Genomic DNA, 18,301 nt, shown 5'->3' with positions numbered 1-18,301 from the left:
CTACAACGATTTTCCTTGAGGAATTTACATTCCTAGGTTGCAATCGCCTGTAGAACCTCCTGCATGCCACTGTGCCTTGGAAATGAACAAAAATAGCACAAAGACTCAGAAAAGAGCATTCCTCATTCAGGCCAGAAGCACCATTTCAGGCCATAAGCATTAAATCTGTGAGCGTCTCAGGAAAGAAAACCAAACACACACTTGCAGGTAACAGTCCAAGATAGAATCAGTGGCACAAGACGAAGAAGAAAAACAATGGTCACAATATAAAGTTTTTGGTCCCTGGAGTTGCTCCATTTTATATTAGAACGATTTGGATAACTACTGGTGGCTACTCTTGCAAGGGAGCATTGTGCAAACACAAGCTGAAAACACAGTAAGAAAATTCCCTACCTCTGTGTCATCTTCTTTCTTCCTTTTGTTGACAGAGCCTCCCCCTTCCTCATCCTCTTCCTCTTCCTCCTCTTCTTCAATAATACCCTCCACTATGGCTTTAGGACATTCAGGACTGGCAGCCCCTTCGCACCTGTGAAAATAAAACCAGAAACTGATTCCCTGGGAAAAAAAAAAAAAAAAATAAAAAAAAAATAAAAAATCACAGGTTTTAACCTAAAGCATTCAGCAATTTCTCAGACAGTGGCTGAAAAAAAAACAACCCTCAAGTTTAAAAGTAGCTGTGGATGAAAGATACAGTCATGACTAGCCATGAGACCAAGTGCCTGTGCAGCACATGTATCCCAGTGCAAATATAAATGCAAATAGCTACTTAGAGGATGCAGAAGTGATCAATCAATCAACAACAGCTTTTCTTAACGGAGTATGAGACATTTGTAGAGGCTCCAGGTATGTCAAAGATTAGAGTGGCACAAGCAGGTTACTCTGATCCCCCCCAAACCCACCTCAGATCACTCCTGAAATGCAACAGGTAATTAAACAATTTCTAAAAGTAAGTGGAAGATACCATACCCAGAAGGCCAACCCGATTTAGGGCAAAATTTCTGAAAAGGCATCAAACTAAAACTTAATGTGTGCAGAAAGGCAGACAAACCAAGGAATATGCAACCAGCAGTAGTTAAACTTTTTAAAACATGGCTCTTGGCGGATTTTGTCCCAGGGAAATTTTGGCCAGGTTTTCTCCAAGTGCCATGATTACAATTCAGTACTGCAGCTGGTATCAGCTGTGATCAAATGATAAGAAATTTGTATTTGCTAGAAGAAATTTTCACTTTCAAGTGCATTTATGCTGTGTAGTAATGGTATTGTAAAACAGGCAAGATTATTTTAAGAGCTTTAAAAAAAACGAAACCAAAAAACACCTACTGTTTGACTTGACCGACCATAGAAACTCTGGCAGATTCAAGATTTCTTATTTGTCCACTTTTTACACTAGAAATAAAAAAAGAAGAAAATTCAGAAGAAAGGCAGAAATATTTACCAAACAGATTCAGGAACTAATAGGCCCAGAAACAGGAGCAAAAACCCTTTACAGCTCATGACTTCCACAAGTCACTCCCAAACCCTCTGTTCTCAGAAGTGTTCAGAGTGGCTCACACTACATGCCAACTTACTCGAACACCCCGTTGTCTCTGTAACTGTGAATTTAAAAGACACGTGGGAGAAGTGCTCGTGGACAAACAGTGAAATAGTGTTATACCCATTTTATTGCAGGGGATAGGGGGAGGCCAGAAACTACATGGGTATTTGGCAACAGACCTGGGCTTTCTGTAGTCCAATCTACAAACTTAACCACAAGACCTCTCCCTTTCGAACTCAGCTGCCAAATGTGTAACTAATTCTTGCTGAATCGGAAATAAGTCCTGTTTCTTACACATGGGATGGATATCTCAAGCTTCTTCTGTAATAGTTGGGACACTTACAAGGAAGCTGCAATTCATTCCATGAAGCTTTCCATTAGCTGAAGCTCTTAGAGGATCCTTCTCCAATGCCTAGCCAACTTTCCTAGGAAATTAATTATCTTTGAGACGTCTCTCTCCCTGTCAAATCAGCCAAGGAATTGGTGACAATAGTTGGGGAAATGAGCACAAAGGGAGAAAACAGACAAATTATATAAACTTTGTTTCCTTCAGGAGAGAAGCTACAAAGACCAGTGATTTTGGAGACTACATAATAAGCCAATGCATTACCTCCACTCAATGGCATTCTCAAGTGACTTGAATGTTTTGGGACGACTCCTTAGGAAGTTCTGCATGCTGTTCAATGCATCCATGGCTGTACCTAAGAACAAGCATTTTGACTTTATGGCATCTGATGAAATAACTGCCACATCCCCTCTATATAGAACTGGCTACCACGGACACACTCTCAGAGAGAGCTGGAGCTCACTGGGGATTTAATGCTGTTAAGGAAAGTACAGCTTAGTACTCCTAAGTCCACAGTCACACCTCCTCTCACATTAGAGAATTAATATTTGAACAGGTAGGACATTCAGATAGTACGAGAAGGCAGTAACCACTCATCAGCACCATGCATTATATAAAAAGCCACCCTTCTCCCCACTAACAAGAAAGTATTGCAAAGAAATTATCAGGAAAATAGCATACAGAGAGTCCATCTGGGAAAAGCAAAAGAGGGGTCACACTAGAAAGACTTTTACGTAGGTAGCATCTGTTAGGAGGATGGAATTGGCATTGGTTTAAAAACTGGGCAAAACTTTCTGTATTCAGGGATTTGGGGATAAAAGAAAAAGATCAATGTGGAAGACAGAACCCTATCCAAGGGTACACACACTTACCTTCCACAACATCGATCATGCACAGACCCAGTAAACTCGGCACCAAATTTGCAACCGCTGTGTGCACTGCGATGGCACCCCCCATGCTGTGCCCAATCAGCATGATAGGGGGAGGAAGGTCCCCGTACAGAGCTTCAACCACATTTCCAACGTCTCTGCCAAATCAAGATAAAAGCATGGTCGGCATCTCTACCTTGATACATTTCTGAAGCAGATTTGTATAATGGGAGGAGAAAGTACACATCCAAGGCAGACATCTGGCTCCAAACCCTGCCTGTACGATCATTTAACCCACAGGTAATTGAGATAAGCTTATTCTCTTACCACCGTTTCATCTAGGTACCGATACAGGAAATCATTCAAGCCAATAGTTTCCTGAACAAGCATGTCACTTCCATTTTTACTAAGAGAAAGTGCTCATTTAAAAGAAATCCCTGAAGAGAACATTTTACATTGACATTAGCTGGTGAGAATTTTAAATAAAAGGTGAGAAAAAGCTGTCAAAGCCTCTTGCATGGAAGCATAGACTAAGAAACTCACTGTTCTGAAAGGAGAAACTGTTTGCAATTAAAGAGAGAAAATAACTGAGCCCTACTGACCAATGCAAAGATAAACAACATTGAGCACAAGCAACAAGATTCAGACTCTCTATGAGCACAGATACTACAAGGCAAAGGGCAATTTCCCTATCCTTTCCATAAGGCACCTACTTTAAACTGAAGTTGTCACTGCAGTATGTGAAAGATGGCTGGTGCAATTCACAAAACCCAAAACAACAGCAGAGCTAATGATGGAAATCTGCTGAAGAGCACTGTAGTGTAAGACACCGAAACTGGCGCTCCTGACTAAAACTATTCAGAGGAACCGGAGACCTGAGCAGTACTGCAACTAGAAAATGGAAAACAGGTCAAAAAAAAAAAAAAAAAAAAAGGTTGACCAGCTTGTTTGCTCTGTCAGAGAAAATCGCTTGAGGATTTGATTAAAAAAAAAATGAAAACCAGCTATAATTTAACGGTCCCATTTAAAGGCTATTCTGGAATAACTTTCAAACTCATTGCTAAGAGGAGAGAAAGTTTTAAAAACAAAAGGAACTTGTTTTTCCCCCACAGTAGTGCTGCTCCAGATCTAAAAAATTCTAATCATTTCATACGGCATCTCCTCAGGACAATAACGCATCAGGATCTGACAAGCCGTAAGCAGTAGCAATAAGGTATACAATGGAAGTCAGAATACATTTCACACATGGCCTCCCCACAACAAACCAAGTGGATTTGTTCATATGAAGGTTACAAAATCCTTCATGATTTGATTGTAGTCATAGCAAAGAGACTCTTTGTATTAAATGTGGACATAACGTAATGTGCTTAGCAGTGGGTATTTGCTTTTCTTACAGCTTTGTCAAGAGGGGGATTTGCATCCCAAAGCAGGTCGTGATAGTTTGAAAAAGCAACTCCCTCCACGCCTGAAAGTCTCAGTCTGTGACCCACACTTTGGGGATGCTGCCAGTCCAAGGCGGGCATGCTCTGAACGCTCGCTTGAGGAGCTGAAGAACCACCAAACTGGTGATTTCAAGCTAAAGTGCCCCAGCTGGTTATGTCCAAGGAAAGCATTCCCGTTCTATTAGGAAATCTCTAGCAAGTGTTATAGCATGTTGCAGGTTTAAAGTATTCTTTGCAATGAAGCCACTGATCTTTAAAGTGAGTTTAAAAACTGAGGGCACCTAGAGAATGACTCCAGTTTGGAATCTGACTCGGCTGGAAGAGATAATTTCAAACTGTCCCAAAATGGAAGGAAAAGAAGGATAACTACCAGAATCATGTGGAATGAAACTATCTTCAAGCTCCCTTGAATGAAGGTTGTGTGTCCTCAAGTAGTTTATTGTTCATTCAAGGAAAGAAAATAAAAGTTTATGAAAAGAGAAATACTGAAGAGAGAGCATAAGCTTCCTTACTTTGACATAGTCTCTGCAGACAGATCTTCAGGATTCCTAACTTTTGTTTCTCCTGAAAGAACAGAAAAAGTAAAGTTCATGTAAGCTGAAAACCTTCAGATCCCTCAGGAGTTAGAGCAGCAACTGTACAAAGCTTTTTGGCACAGTTATTAAGAGTGAGCCTACTGCAGTTAACATGAATAATTAAGAAACCCGGAATTAATAGGAACAGTTAGTACTTTATCGCATTATAGCTTACGGGTAGGAAACGCTCCCCATAACTGTTCCATATTTGCAATGTATCTTAAAACTAAAGAACAGACCTTATTTCTAATGGTAAAGACCACCTACAGGTTATGAAAATATGAAGGAGGGGGTTGGTGCCAGTATGTAGGAAGGAACAAGTCCACCACCGCCTTGCACAAAGGCACAGCTGCTGGCACGTGAGGACAGGTGGCTGCCAAGCTCTAGAAGCCATTTTTCCATCCCTGCTTTTGAATAAAAATTGGGATGCCTTAGGGATGCTTTCTTAGTCATCTTGGGAGGGATTCATTACATCTTCTTTAAAAAACGAGAGCATGTAACATGCTTATGTGATTTTACTTACCATGGCCTCGGAGATCTAAAGCCACAATCCTACACTGAATCCTGTTAATGATTGCAGACTGCAAGAAGGGACAAAGATAATACAATTTGCAAAGTGCCATACCTCATCTACAAAAGGATTAGCAAAATTAAGGACTCCCTGAAACAACAGCAAAGGCTTGGATGGTGCGACAAAAACCTGCTACTGTCAACAAAGTGGCTGAACCTGGATTGCACAAGGTGTCACAGAAAGCGAGCAAGAATATTCCATATAAAGTATCCTTAATTAACCAAAGCTCCGTCCTTTCTACCATTGTTCACGCCATCTTTGAGGATATTTATTTCCCTGTGCATAAGACATTATGCATGTTTGCTCTGTAGCACCTCTGAAAACTGAAATGCAGCAGCAGGATTACAGACACCACAGGGATGCCCCCCTTCCCCAAGCCCCACATGTTACAAAATCAGCCTTAGCTATACAGCAGGCATGAAGATGAAGCAGCTGCTTTGCAGCACACATTCAATTTGCTCTCAAAGAACAAAATTTTACAGTAAGGCTGAAATGTACAAAAATTGATTAGTCCAAAGGGTTCGGGGGGAACAAATGAGGAATCATTTCAGAGTAAGGTAAAGCTGCAATACAATTATGGCTCTATTTGTCCCTGACAGCTTAATTTACGTAAGTTATTTCAGGCATCACAGTGATCAAGTATAATTCTTTGTTGAAGACTTTTGTGTTAAAGAATCATTGATTATTTAAATAACAGCCCTGCAGGAGTGGGGGAATTTGTTGAGGGATTCTTAATAGAACCACCTACATAACGGGCAGAGAGATCTGAAAGCTACCCAGTCCTCATATTTTGATTGTTCAGCTATTCAACTCCTAAATGACTGTAGCAGTTGCTCTCCCCAAAACCACTGAATCCACAAGTTAATATTTTAGAGCCCCTAAAGACACCCTGAAACCTCAATCTGCAAGGTGCTTATGCACCTAAGCAATAATTTAACTAGTCAGATGAGTAATCTGCTGCTAAAAATCAAACTATTGTCAGTAGGGAGTAAAGAAAGAGGAACATCAACCTGATGTGAGAGAATGGGAAGCTTTCCAGTGCCCTGAATTTTATCCCAATAGGAGTACTTTGGCCTTGAGAAGTACAAACACATCATCCAGGAAGTTACCAGGCCAATAAGCAAAAGAAGAAAGGAGCATGCCAGTCCTGCAGTCTGTATTTTATTTATAGATGGTTACTCTCAATGCTTCCCAGTTCGGGTTTCTTCTTGTTTTTTTGGGGGGAGGGGTTGTTTGTTTGTTTGTTGTTTTTTTTTAAGTTCTGGTTCATCCCAAACATTTAACACTTGATTGCTTGGGACAAACTTTCATGTCAAAATGCACAAAGGAAATAGTTCTGTAGCAGCCACACAAAGGCATGAGCTAATTGTTGTGGCAGTTTCTTTCTCCAAATGCAGTCTCAAGTGCAAGGCGTAAATCTATGTGAATTTTGTATATGATCTAACTTTGTTAACTGCTAACAGTAACATAAAAAGCCAGCAACTGTAAGGTACAGCGTTACAACTGCAATCACTCCGCTAAATTCAGCTCCGGAGATTTTTAAATATAAAAATGGTATTGGTGGTGTTATCGGAAAAAAAGAGCTCTAGAAAGGGTGGAAGTGTCTTGTAAGAAGCCCCTTCCTTAACTCAGAAAAACATGACTTCATACCTCTGCCTCCAATTAAAAGCAGTGACCTTCATTACATCTGTTTAAGGCACTTGTATACCATTATAAAAAAACCCCAATCCTAAACTAGCAGAGGAAAAGACATCCATCCATCTTGGCAACTAGTGAGCTACAAGCAAGTAACTACAGGATTTAGTAAGACTTAAGACTTAAAGTTCAACAGTTTCAGAAGACCTGTATCTGCGCCAGTCTCTGGGTCAGCTAGTTACAAATGAACTGTTAGGTGTAAAACTACTATTCAATACCAAGATTACAGCTCAGGTGGCAAAGAATTTTTCTAATGTGTCTCATCATATTATAAGATGGTTTATGATTACACCATCAGGATTACTCAACAGTATTCATGTTGGGAATTCAAGAGCAGCTGGTAGTGACTCTTGTAAAACATTGGTTCTTGTTACTCATTTGAATCTCTGCTTAAAGGCTAAGTGATCTACAGACCACCAAACTGCTAAAAGGTAACAAATATGACACAGCCAAAGGCACAGGGGAGACATAGAGACTCCGTCTGTCCAGTCGCACTTCCATCAAAGTGATCCTATAGCATCCTTCTATTAAGTAGAGAGCACAAAGAGTTCCTGGATTAAAAACGTCCCAAATAAAAAAATCACACACTGCAAGTGATTTTACTTTTCTTGAAATCCTTTAAAAGTTTTCTTCCTTAACTCCCCTTATTTTTTAAAGGGAATGGGTGGGAGGGAGGAATTTTGGGTTGGTCAGTCCCCACACTCACTCCTATTGCCATCACCTCAGTTCGCGTTTCAGAGAGTTGCCTGAGCAGCAAATGAGATTTCTCGACAAGTCAAACAAGACTGCAACCATGCAAAGATAATATTGTTATGATGAGATAAAGCTGTTGAACTTTCACTGGTAGTCATGAAAAAGCAGCCTTCTGAAAAAAAATGGGTATGCTATGATGGGAAACGTCTTGGCTCTTCATTAAAACAGACAAGCTATTTGGCAGATGTAGTTTTGGTTACTGCTGATAATTAAAACCTAGATGATAAACCTTTGGATGTGCTTTGCCTACTTAATAAATACACTGACAGTGAAATATTTAGAAGACTTGAGTCAGGTACGCACCAGGAGATTATAAGACAGTTTTCTGAACTGATTTTTCTGTGCTTAACATAGCTGAAAGGTTAGTTGCCTTCCATGCTCAGAGGACTATATTTGCATTCATATATACTTCTATAAAGCAGCAGCTTACTTACAGTAAATACAGCCCAGGAAAGAGCAGAATGGCCTCCACCGTGTAACAGCAGTAAGACAGGCCCCTCCAATCCGCTTTTGTAAATTCGAAAAGTGTATGAACAGTTAAGGACATTTCATAAACGTATTTGAAGTTACTTAGCTGAATGTATTTTGGAGTCTGCAATGCCCAATACTGTTTTGTTTCTACCCTTGTGTACCCAAGGCCTCATTTCTCCCTCTGATCAACAGGCATGTGCAAGCATAACCTGGACAAAACTTAACCCACTTTATTTAAGCTTCAAGACTTGTTTTCCTGCTGCCCAGGTCTCCTCCTCCCCGCACCCTTTTCCCCTAGTGCAAAACAGTGAATTGAACAACTAAGAGAAAAACCAAACCATGATGAGCATACACTCCGGAGCGTGTAATTTTGATCTGGTGTATTTTCTTACTACTTCAAAGGAAAAACGCCAGACAAACCAGTAAACAAGATTTTTAAGGCAATATAATTACTCTCTGGAACACTCACAGTAAAGATGCTTCACTAGGGTAGCTAAGGTCACCTTACAGTATATATTTAGATAAAGAAAAATCAGTTTAACTATCACTAAAACTGATGTCAGTTAGGGAAAGGCACAGAACTGGGAGTTGTGAGATCTGTGTTCAGTGCCTGAAACTGTGACCAACAGATCAGACAAGTCACTTCACCTCCTTCCACTGTTCCCCCTCTGGTCTTGGGTGGACTAAAGCACTCTTCTGAATCTAACTGTGCTAGCTGCAGTTACTGATGAGGCTGTTCATCGTTTTTCTGCTGAATACTGCAGTGCCCTTTGGATTTGCTGGTTGCAAACAGTTCACGCAGGTGCTCCCTGCACTATTTCAGTCACAGTGAGCTGTGTCAGCTTAAAGCAGTTTTCATCAGCTGGGGTTTGTTCACACGAGGAGATCTGATGGAGCAGTAACAGGTAACTGGGGCAGAACAGTGGGCACCAACTCCATTCATTAATTCAGCTGCTTCTACAGTACCCATCTGTCCACAACCTTTCATATGGGAGCTCAAGCTTCTGTCAAACATCATAGGTAGCACAATAAATCCCAAACAACTAAGATTTGCTTAAATTTGGGATGCTTATGTACACCACCTATTCAAATAGGTCCCTTATACTTTTTATTTTATTACTCATGAAGGTTACCTGGGGTTGTGCACGGCCCTTACATCAAAGGCAGACAAGGTGTAAATCATGAAGAATTCATAGGATCAGTTGGACAAATGCAGTTAATAAACACAAAAGAATGAGAAGCTGAGCAAAACAACGAGGAGAGAGAATTTTCTCATTTCAAAGCATCACATGCTACCGGCATTGGAGAAGTAATCCGTAAATTGGTATTTGGAGAGAAATAGCTTGAAAGTTTGGGTTTCCTAATGGCCAAGCTAGAATATGCATGCTTAAAAACTATGCAACTATTTAAACTACAAGGTTGTGTTATTTAAACACAGATTAAAATGTTTTCATTTTGTAATTAGGTCAAAAGACCTGGAAATACCTCTCAAACCTGCTTTTGTCAGAGATGTAGGCAGAGGTAGGACTGATGGGAAGTCTTGTCCCAGTACCTTCACACACTGTACTTGTTGGAGTGCTCCCAGTTAGCAAACAGCCTGGATACAACAGCAGTTTGAGCACGTCAAAGAGGATGACTGCCATCAGCTGAATTAAACTGTACCTGGAAGACTGGCTTTACCTGTTGTACTGCTGATACTGATCCTGAACATACAGTTCACTGATTGCCTGTTAACTACCTGTGTTAATAAAAATCAATAACAGCTTTGATCCTGATACAGTTTAGACTATGGGAACTAATGAGTATTTCCCTGCAAAATATGTTATTAAACTGTTGAAAACACTTTTTAAAATTAATGATTACAAAAGAAGCAATACCAGGAATGGACCTTGCTAGTACATCTTAACTGTCAGCTTAGAAGGTATTGCTCTAGTTACTGATACTGATCCCTACAAAAGAAAAAAATGGAAGATGAAAAGAAATACATTAAAAAAGAGAAGCCCAATAAACTCAATGACAAACTTAAACATGATAATGCCTCAGTCACTGAGAATAAGAAAAATTCAATTGGGGAAAAAAGGATATATCCTTGCCAGTTTCATTTTCTACCACAACATCCTCCATAGATTCAAAGTACTGGCTCCAAAGCACTGGCGAAAAATCACGCTTTCTTCCAGGGCTGCAAGACACACACACAGAAAAAAAAAAAAAAATCAGTAAGAGGGATTTTTAAAATCTTTCATTTAAATTGGCATACAGGCATCATTATGCACAATGAAGAGAACACACTGGTGTTACACAACAGTTTATGACTGGAAGCAAATGATGCATCAGTGAAATTCCCATACAACTACAGTATTAGCAATTTTATGGTCAATAAGGAAATCTCCCCCTTTTTTCCCCTACTTGTTGCTCCTATTGAGGATATTACAAAGATGCACAGGAAAACTAGTGGAGACACAGAGAGAAGAGTATTTTCCTCATAAAGCAACACCAAGGAAGACTGAACAATGGCCATTTAGACTACACAGACCTAAGACAAGGGAAAAGAAAAAGAACACGGCACATAGTGATACTGTCCCAGTACAACCTTCCAATTTGCAATGACCCATAGAGCAGATGCTTCAAAAGTCAGAGTCAAAAGTCACTAAATACCTTTGTATTTAATGGTCTCGCTCTAGCCTTAAAGCAAGCCTGATGCTGACATGACTGGGAGCACTCCAGTGCCTGGAACACAGGAAGCCATCCTAAATTTATGACTCAGCCCATGAATCAAAATTAAAAAAAGAATATGTCCCTCTCTGAAATCACCTTGACACCACAGTATTGAAAAGCAGAATGCCAGCTATTTACTGAAGGTTACTACCAATTTACCGTGTACTACCTGTCATGAGATTACAACTTTCCTAGAAATCTCCTCTAGTTTTTGGAAGAAATACAATTCAAACAGAAAGTCAACCTGCCCTGATGGCTAAGCAGCTGGTAGAAAAACTATGGAGAGAATTGAACAGTGTCGTATACAGAAAAACTTAGAAACACTGTTGGGAGCAGAATAAATAAAATCCACCAGGTTTAAGTTAACAGCAGCAAGTTTTAATTACAGCTCAAGTTTCCTGATATTTATTGCAACGGTTAAAACTTTAACATATCTGTAAACAGATCTAGTATTTAAATACTGTATGTAGGGCAACATCAGGGCTGTGAAGGAAAAGAACAAGACCAAATTAATTCGGTATATGCTTCCATATCTATCCTGCCTCAGTTAAGTATAAGGGCCATGAGAACAGCATCACAATAAAGACCAACAAACACTCCTCAAGCTGCCTTCTTCCCTGTTCTTAGAGCTACACAGGCAACTGTCTGTGATTCTGAAAATATCCAATAATAAAAACATTTCATTAGGAAGGATGCTATCAAGTCCAGCAATGCAAGTAGAAGGTACTGGTCCAAAAGGGTAAAGTAAAAAATAAAATTAAAAAAAAAAAAAAAAGCAACAAAAGAAAAAAGTAGGACCTTTAGAAACTTGCATTTTAAATTAAGGATCATAATGACAAGACTGTGTAACACAGATGCTGGCAGAATATTTCCACGCGAGAATGGGCTTTCAGGCTCCCGTATGCTCCAGGCTTTGCACCTATTCCCAGGTTGCTGTAATTGCTTTAAAAGTCATAATCTACCCATACAGAAACACTGCTTTACCGTCATCAAAAAAAAATTTAAAAAAAAAAAAAAAATCAAACAACCCAGAAAGGCAAAATCTGGCCAACAACATTCCAATCACTGGAGACTTCTGGATGCCCAATTCTATCCAGCACAAACTAGGGAGCTAGTGCCCAGAAGCAAGATTTCTTTTTCTATCACATCGTTTGCCAAATACTGATGAACGAGCACTGCACAGGCAAGAAAATCATAATGGTGGACACCAGGGGAAGAGAAGGTGCTTTGGAGATGGACCGAAACTATTGTGTTAAAAGAGGACTTGGTGTGATGAAAGATTTGGACATCAGCACTACCTGTGGACTGCTTCGTGTCTAGTAACTACTTCTACCTGGAGAGGTTTCCTCCTTTTGTATAAGCTGGCATCTTCCTGCCAGTGCTCTGCATGCCCAGGAAATAATACCTGAACAGAGGCAGTAAAAAAAAAACCAAACAACAAAAACAAAAAACCAACAACCTAGTTTTCCCAGTAACACATTTCCAAAACGTGAATCACAGTCATTATTCCCCATAAGCAGTGAGACTCATCTCCTCTTTATAGTAAGGCTAATTTCTGCTGCAGTTTGTTAACAGGTACATCACAAAGCACTGCAACAAATTACATTTTAAATTAGCTGCTCCTGTAGTACTAATGTCAGGTTGTATCCAGCACCTTAGGGAATTAAATTCCTCTAAATTATTGGGTGAACGGAGAAGACCTGTTCTGCGGACATCATCTAAACCAGGACTCTCAAAGGTGCCCAGTTGGCAAACCAATTTATTTTTTGCTTCCATCAAAAGGTGCAGCTGTGCCCTCTCCTTGTATCCCCATTACTAACAAAAGGCTCCGCAATCAGAATTTTCCTGATGACTCAGTTGATGCAAAATCTGTTTCTCAGGCTGATATTCACTCAGTAAGGCTAAAAGAGTAGTGCTTAATTTCGGCAGTGACATAATTAGACTAGATTTGAGCCCAGTATACAGGATGAGTAACAGTGCACCATTTTAACAGGCTTTTTGCACTTCAACTCTTCTGGGGGAGGCAATCAGCACAGAATATTAAAATCAAGCATGGGCGTGGGGCGTGAAAGACCTTCACAGAAGAAAAATATCCTCCGTTGAAGGGAGTTTCTCCTGAATTCTTGGCTTCCTAAAGCAATAGAAAGGAACAGACAAAGCAGCTTTTCAATTTTGTAGAAACAAAACTCCTATTTCCCCTGATATTTCTAGAAAATGAAACATAAAACAACCACCCCCTGAACGGTCCAAATTCTCTTCTGTGGGTTTCCAGACTTCAGTATTGCTCTTGTCAAGTTTCAATTAAATAAAATGTCACACACCTACGTAAATCCAGAAAATATTAATCTCTTTTACTGCCTCAGCTTAATCTTTCTCTGATTAAAGAAAAAATACCACATTCAAACCTTAGCCTTTCAAAGAATGCTGTAGATCAGGAAGAACAAAGTGAAGTAATATCAAGATGATGAGTTGTCATAACATTGGGAAGAACCAAGCACACCTGCGTAAGTGTCCAAGTATCCAAGAAGGGAGACAACATTTGCTGTGACACTGATAAAACATCCTGCTAGAAAAAAAATAAACACAAAACCTCCCAGTGCAGATCAAGATGAAAAGAACAACTAATGCTGAATTTCCTAAGCAAGATTTTGGTACGAAATACAGCAAACTCTTACTATTAATCAGAGCTTCAAGCTACCTGTCTTACAATTGGTTTATCTTCTAGGACCACAAGAATCAGTATGATGAGAGACAGCAAAGGTCCATCCAGCTCTGCAATGTGTCACCGAGAGATGCCAGTAGAGCAAATACTCTGGAAAGGGTTAAGTAAGGAAGCGCGTATGACCTGCCTCCAAATTTTCACTATTAGCAGGATGGGGATCTCCAGAGGCTGCATCCTCAGCACTGTGTTGCATTAAGGGAGGGCAGTTTCCATTAGCTCGTCACATAAAATACAAATTGCTTCCAGCCAGAGCTACTTCCACAACATCTGTGACAACAGTGCCACAATTTAATTAGGCTTTGAGCAAAAAGGATTACTTCTGTTTGCTTTTAAGCCCACACTATAATGTTTGCCTGCTCTTCTCTACAGTATTAATGATTGTATACACCCCTATCATATTTCCCTTGCCTGGGCCATGTATTTTTCAAGCAGAGAATCCTACTTTATTGATTGTCTCCTTGCCTGGAAGCCATCCCAGCCCTGATCATGCTCTCTCTCCATGCCATTTCTGGTTCTTTCTGGAGATGGAGAGAACTGCCCACAGCTTGGACGATTTCCCTTCACTGGTCTTTGAATAGGTAGGATGTGCAGTTAGTGACAACAAATTTGATCATCCTTTTAAAATGCAGCATTTCAGCACAGTCAGACTTTTCCACAGCATGTTACAGCTGGTTTTAGGTTTGATTGTCCTGAGTAATTCCAGATGATTAGCAACTATCGTCATCTGCCTGGCTACACCCCTTCCAACATAACCCATAAATCCGGTAAATAGCGGGAACTCCCTGGTAACCTCCCCTGTATCGTGAGACCAGAAAGTTTGTAAGTGGACTCTCTTACCTATAAGGGAGGCAGAACATGGGGAAATCCTGGAGCAAGTTGCTGATTAATTGTATCATGCCAGACAAAGAGTTTTGGTTGTGTGACAAATTAGTCCGCTTTTGTGAAAGCAGGGTTACAGTATGGACAGCCACTACTGCACAAGGCAAGGGAACACAGTAGCCTGTTGACTAGTGCAAGGACATTAAACCCGTATTGTGTATGAAAGGCATGAAATCACATGAAACATCATGTAGCACAAGTTTGGGGTATTTAGCATCAAAATAAATCATAACAAAAATAAATGAACTTCTCACAGTTGCACACAAATGCTACAAGCCCAAGTTGCAAGACCATGAAATAGCTTGAGCTGTCACTGATAACATCGGACTCGGGATCTGTCACAAACACCAAACCCCATGTCATAGTTTCTACCAGAAACTCACATTTTTAAGCATTCAAGACTGCCAGAGGGAATATTAAGCACAGCACTAACCAAAATTGGCTACCGATAGCCAAGCCACGTACAAAATGTTCGTTAATCCTGCACAGGCAACAGCAGGTGAAGAGGGACTTGGCATTGTTCTTTTTCTGACAGATGAAGAACATATCTCAAAACCAACAAGGTGAAGTTATGTTCCAAGGCACAAGGCAAGAAATGGCATTAACAGCACCGGGCACATACTCCTGTGATGCATGGTCTCCGGAAAGCCGGTGGTTCGTTGGCTGACTGCATACACCAAAGTGAGAGCACGGTGAGCCCGGTCGTGGCATGATTCTCAGGCATCTAAGGACAACTTTGACTCGGAGCACAGATTCTACCACTACTGCATAAGGCGCTGGTGCCACCATGTCTGGAATACTGTACCTGCAGCTGGATCAATAACTTAAGGATATAACTGAGGAGGATTCAAAGAAGTGTAGAAATCATCAAGACCAGCTGATGTGTTTAAACACACCAGGACCGACATGGGGCAGGGTGGTGAAGGAGGAGTGAAGGGGTAAGCTAACTTCATCTCAATTGCTCAGACTGACAGGGATTTTTAGCTCATTTTCTCAAGCAGATGTCTTCAAGAGATCAGATAATCTGGAGAACTTGGTATTAGTCTCAAGCCTCTTAGGCTGACCTGATGCAGCTCTTTCTCCTGGAACTGGCAGACAATCAGAAAAGGTGACCCTCCAGTTACGGAGAGCACTGATACACAGTCACTGTAACGTAGAATAAACCTGCGAGACTAGTGAAGAAGACATCTCCTTCCTTCCCCATTCCTCCAGAGTTAACCACTCCCTGTGAACAAATCTAGCTGAAAACAAAAACGGTTTTCATAGAGTCACAGAACAGTTTGGGTTGGAAGGGACCTTTAAAGATCATTTAGCCCACTCCCCCTGCCACGGGTAGGGGCATCTTCCACTAGACCAGGTTGCTCAAAGCCCCATCCAGCCTGGCCTTGAACACTTCCAGGGATGGGGCATCCATAACTGCTCTGGTCTTTCCCAGATCTTTCAGCCAGATCTGTTCCCTACCTGGCTAACCGCAAGGCCACCCAAACACAGAACAATTGAGAAGATGAAGACAAGTAGCAGAACAGTAGGAGACAAATTGCTCCGTCCAGTAGCAGCAAAAACCCACACAGGGTTGGCCTGATCACATTGCCATAGTCTGAATTTGTGAAGCAACTATTGACTGAAATGGTTAGTTCAGTTTCACAAAAGCCATCCATAATTCCTAAGCAAAAGTGAGATTAGATTGGTCAACTTTCCACTTCGCTTGGGGCAAACCAGAATGGGAAATAAAAACAACAAAAAACCCAACAAAGGCACAATCAAAAGACTTGAGTATTTTTGTATCTCCTTCTAACACCATTTCTGATAGCAGAGGTCCAACGCAAGGACTACTGCTAAAATTTTCATGCAAGAGGCAGGCATATGCTAATACCACGACATATCCATGCAGAGTAGCTCCTAGATTGCAAGAGGAACCCATGAAATCAGAGTCAAGCCCTTCCCTGGGAAGCTGCCACTCTACTTCTTGCCATACTGTTTGATTTAGTGGCATTAGCAAATGCTTCAAATTCAGCTTAACAAGAGTTAACACCTCCAGAGAAAATGTTAGTAGTTCTGTGTCATATATGAAATGTCTGGGAACAATATATACCGTAACTCCTATGTTTGCTGGGGAATTGGAGCAGAAAGTGAAGAGGAGCCGGGAGTTAAAAACTATTGTCACCTCCAACACAAATATGTGCAAATTGCAATTTAAAGCAAAATACTTGCCTCCAAACAATGCTTGGGAAAACATAAGTGACCTCTCATTTAATAGTGAACCCTGAGAAGGGCAGAATAAACATGTAGTTTTCCACAAAACACCTGGCAACCGCAGGAAGCTGGGCAGTGGCTGATTTCAGAGAAAGATTTCTCTTAAGAAAAGAATTAGTATCTTTGATTTGTTATTTTTCCCAGAGCTCCTTTTTTTAGCGATACATCAACACACATTCAAAATTAGAAGCGAGCCCAATAAACAGCAGCTGCGATTTTTGCACCTTCCTATGCTGAAGCAGTATTTTGCTGACCAAATATTTAAACTGACAGAACTAATTACTGCTTTTTAAAGTATCCGGCAGACCAAAACAGAAATGGATCCAACATAATAACTTTTCTAGAATGATCCTTAAACTCCAAGCCAGCCAGCCAGCATATTAAACTGGAATCACAAAACAAATTCTGGGCACCCTCTACAGCTAGTTTTATCCTATTGTGCAGTTTGTCCTCTTCATCACGTACTGAAAATGTGCAAATACTGCAAGTGATCCCAGAGCAACAGGAGCTCACACGGCTCAACAAATCTCTCACCAATTTTTAACGGGGTTTTCTTGCAGGTATTTTTCCTAAAAAGAAAAAAAAAAAAAAAAAGGTTGTACCAAGTAGGGAGAACCATTTTTAGAAATGCCTTTTTTTTGTTGACTGAGAGTCCATATTTAAAACTATTAATGCAATTAAAGAACATCATGTGCATCAATCAAGATACTTAATTCTTGCACCACATTTGAACCTGACCAAAGCAAATCAAACATAATCTGTATGAAAGAACTGCCATAGTTGACAAGCTATATTTAAAAATTCTAATAATTGACAAGGGCAGTATTTTAAGTTCTGCCTTGAAGATACTGAATACATACAATGTTTCTTTATTTAAAAAGTTGCAGGGGAAAAAATGGATTAGAAAGGGAGAAATTAGTTGAAATTGTCATGATTGAATTACACAGTTCTGATCCAATCAAGCCCTTCTAGACAATTAAAAGATCTCAGGAGATCATATGTAATTTTTATTCACATATTGGAAGAGAACAGCAAACTGTCTTTCATTTTCAAATCCCAACCGGATCCTTAACTCTGAATAAGCTAGTTCTGGAAGCAAAGTAGTGAAAAACTCAAGACAAAAATTAAGACAGCAAATGCAGCAGCTGCTACAGCTGTCGGGAGCTGCTGCTGTAAGTGTCAGTCCTTTTGCTTCACTAGTGATTTTGCAAACTCCATTATTTGATTTCCTCAAAGAACTCTGACGATAAAGTTTGACTTTATTTCCATTTCAACCGAGCAATTCAAACGAATCACTTTCAATATGCAGGCAATTTCAAACACAATGTTAGACAGATTTGCTCCTGAAAATAAATGGACACTGAAAAATGAACTTCGGGTTCCTCTCACTGATGTGATTTTCACGTACTGCTCAGGTCAAAGAGAAGCACCACCTTCCTTTAAGAACAGCCTTTTGATAACATCATTCAGTTGGAC

General features: G+C 40.3%; 1 protein-coding gene across 1 annotated transcript in view; it reads right to left on the bottom strand.

The window, feature by feature from the left end:
* PPME1 (protein phosphatase methylesterase 1) overlaps positions 1–18,301 on the bottom strand; it is a 31,111-nt gene that overhangs the window by 6,973 nt on the left and 5,837 nt on the right. The window contains exons 2-9 of the mRNA XM_075050291.1: positions 10,342–10,435; positions 8,220–8,312; positions 5,290–5,347; positions 4,704–4,755; positions 2,753–2,907; positions 2,145–2,235; positions 1,321–1,386; positions 394–526 (exon numbers count right to left, since the gene is read on the bottom strand). Of these exons, the coding sequence (XP_074906392.1) occupies positions 394–526; positions 1,321–1,386; positions 2,145–2,235; positions 2,753–2,907; positions 4,704–4,755; positions 5,290–5,347; positions 8,220–8,312; positions 10,342–10,435 (742 nt within the window). The remainder of the gene's footprint in view (positions 1–393; positions 527–1,320; positions 1,387–2,144; positions 2,236–2,752; positions 2,908–4,703; positions 4,756–5,289; positions 5,348–8,219; positions 8,313–10,341; positions 10,436–18,301) is intronic.

This window comes from Buteo buteo, chromosome 18, assembly GCF_964188355.1.
Source record: "Buteo buteo chromosome 18, bButBut1.hap1.1, whole genome shotgun sequence".
Classification (NCBI taxonomy): Eukaryota; Metazoa; Chordata; class Aves; order Accipitriformes; family Accipitridae; genus Buteo; species Buteo buteo.
Note: the sequence above shows the minus strand (reverse complement) of the source record. Positions and strands in the feature narration are given on the sequence as shown.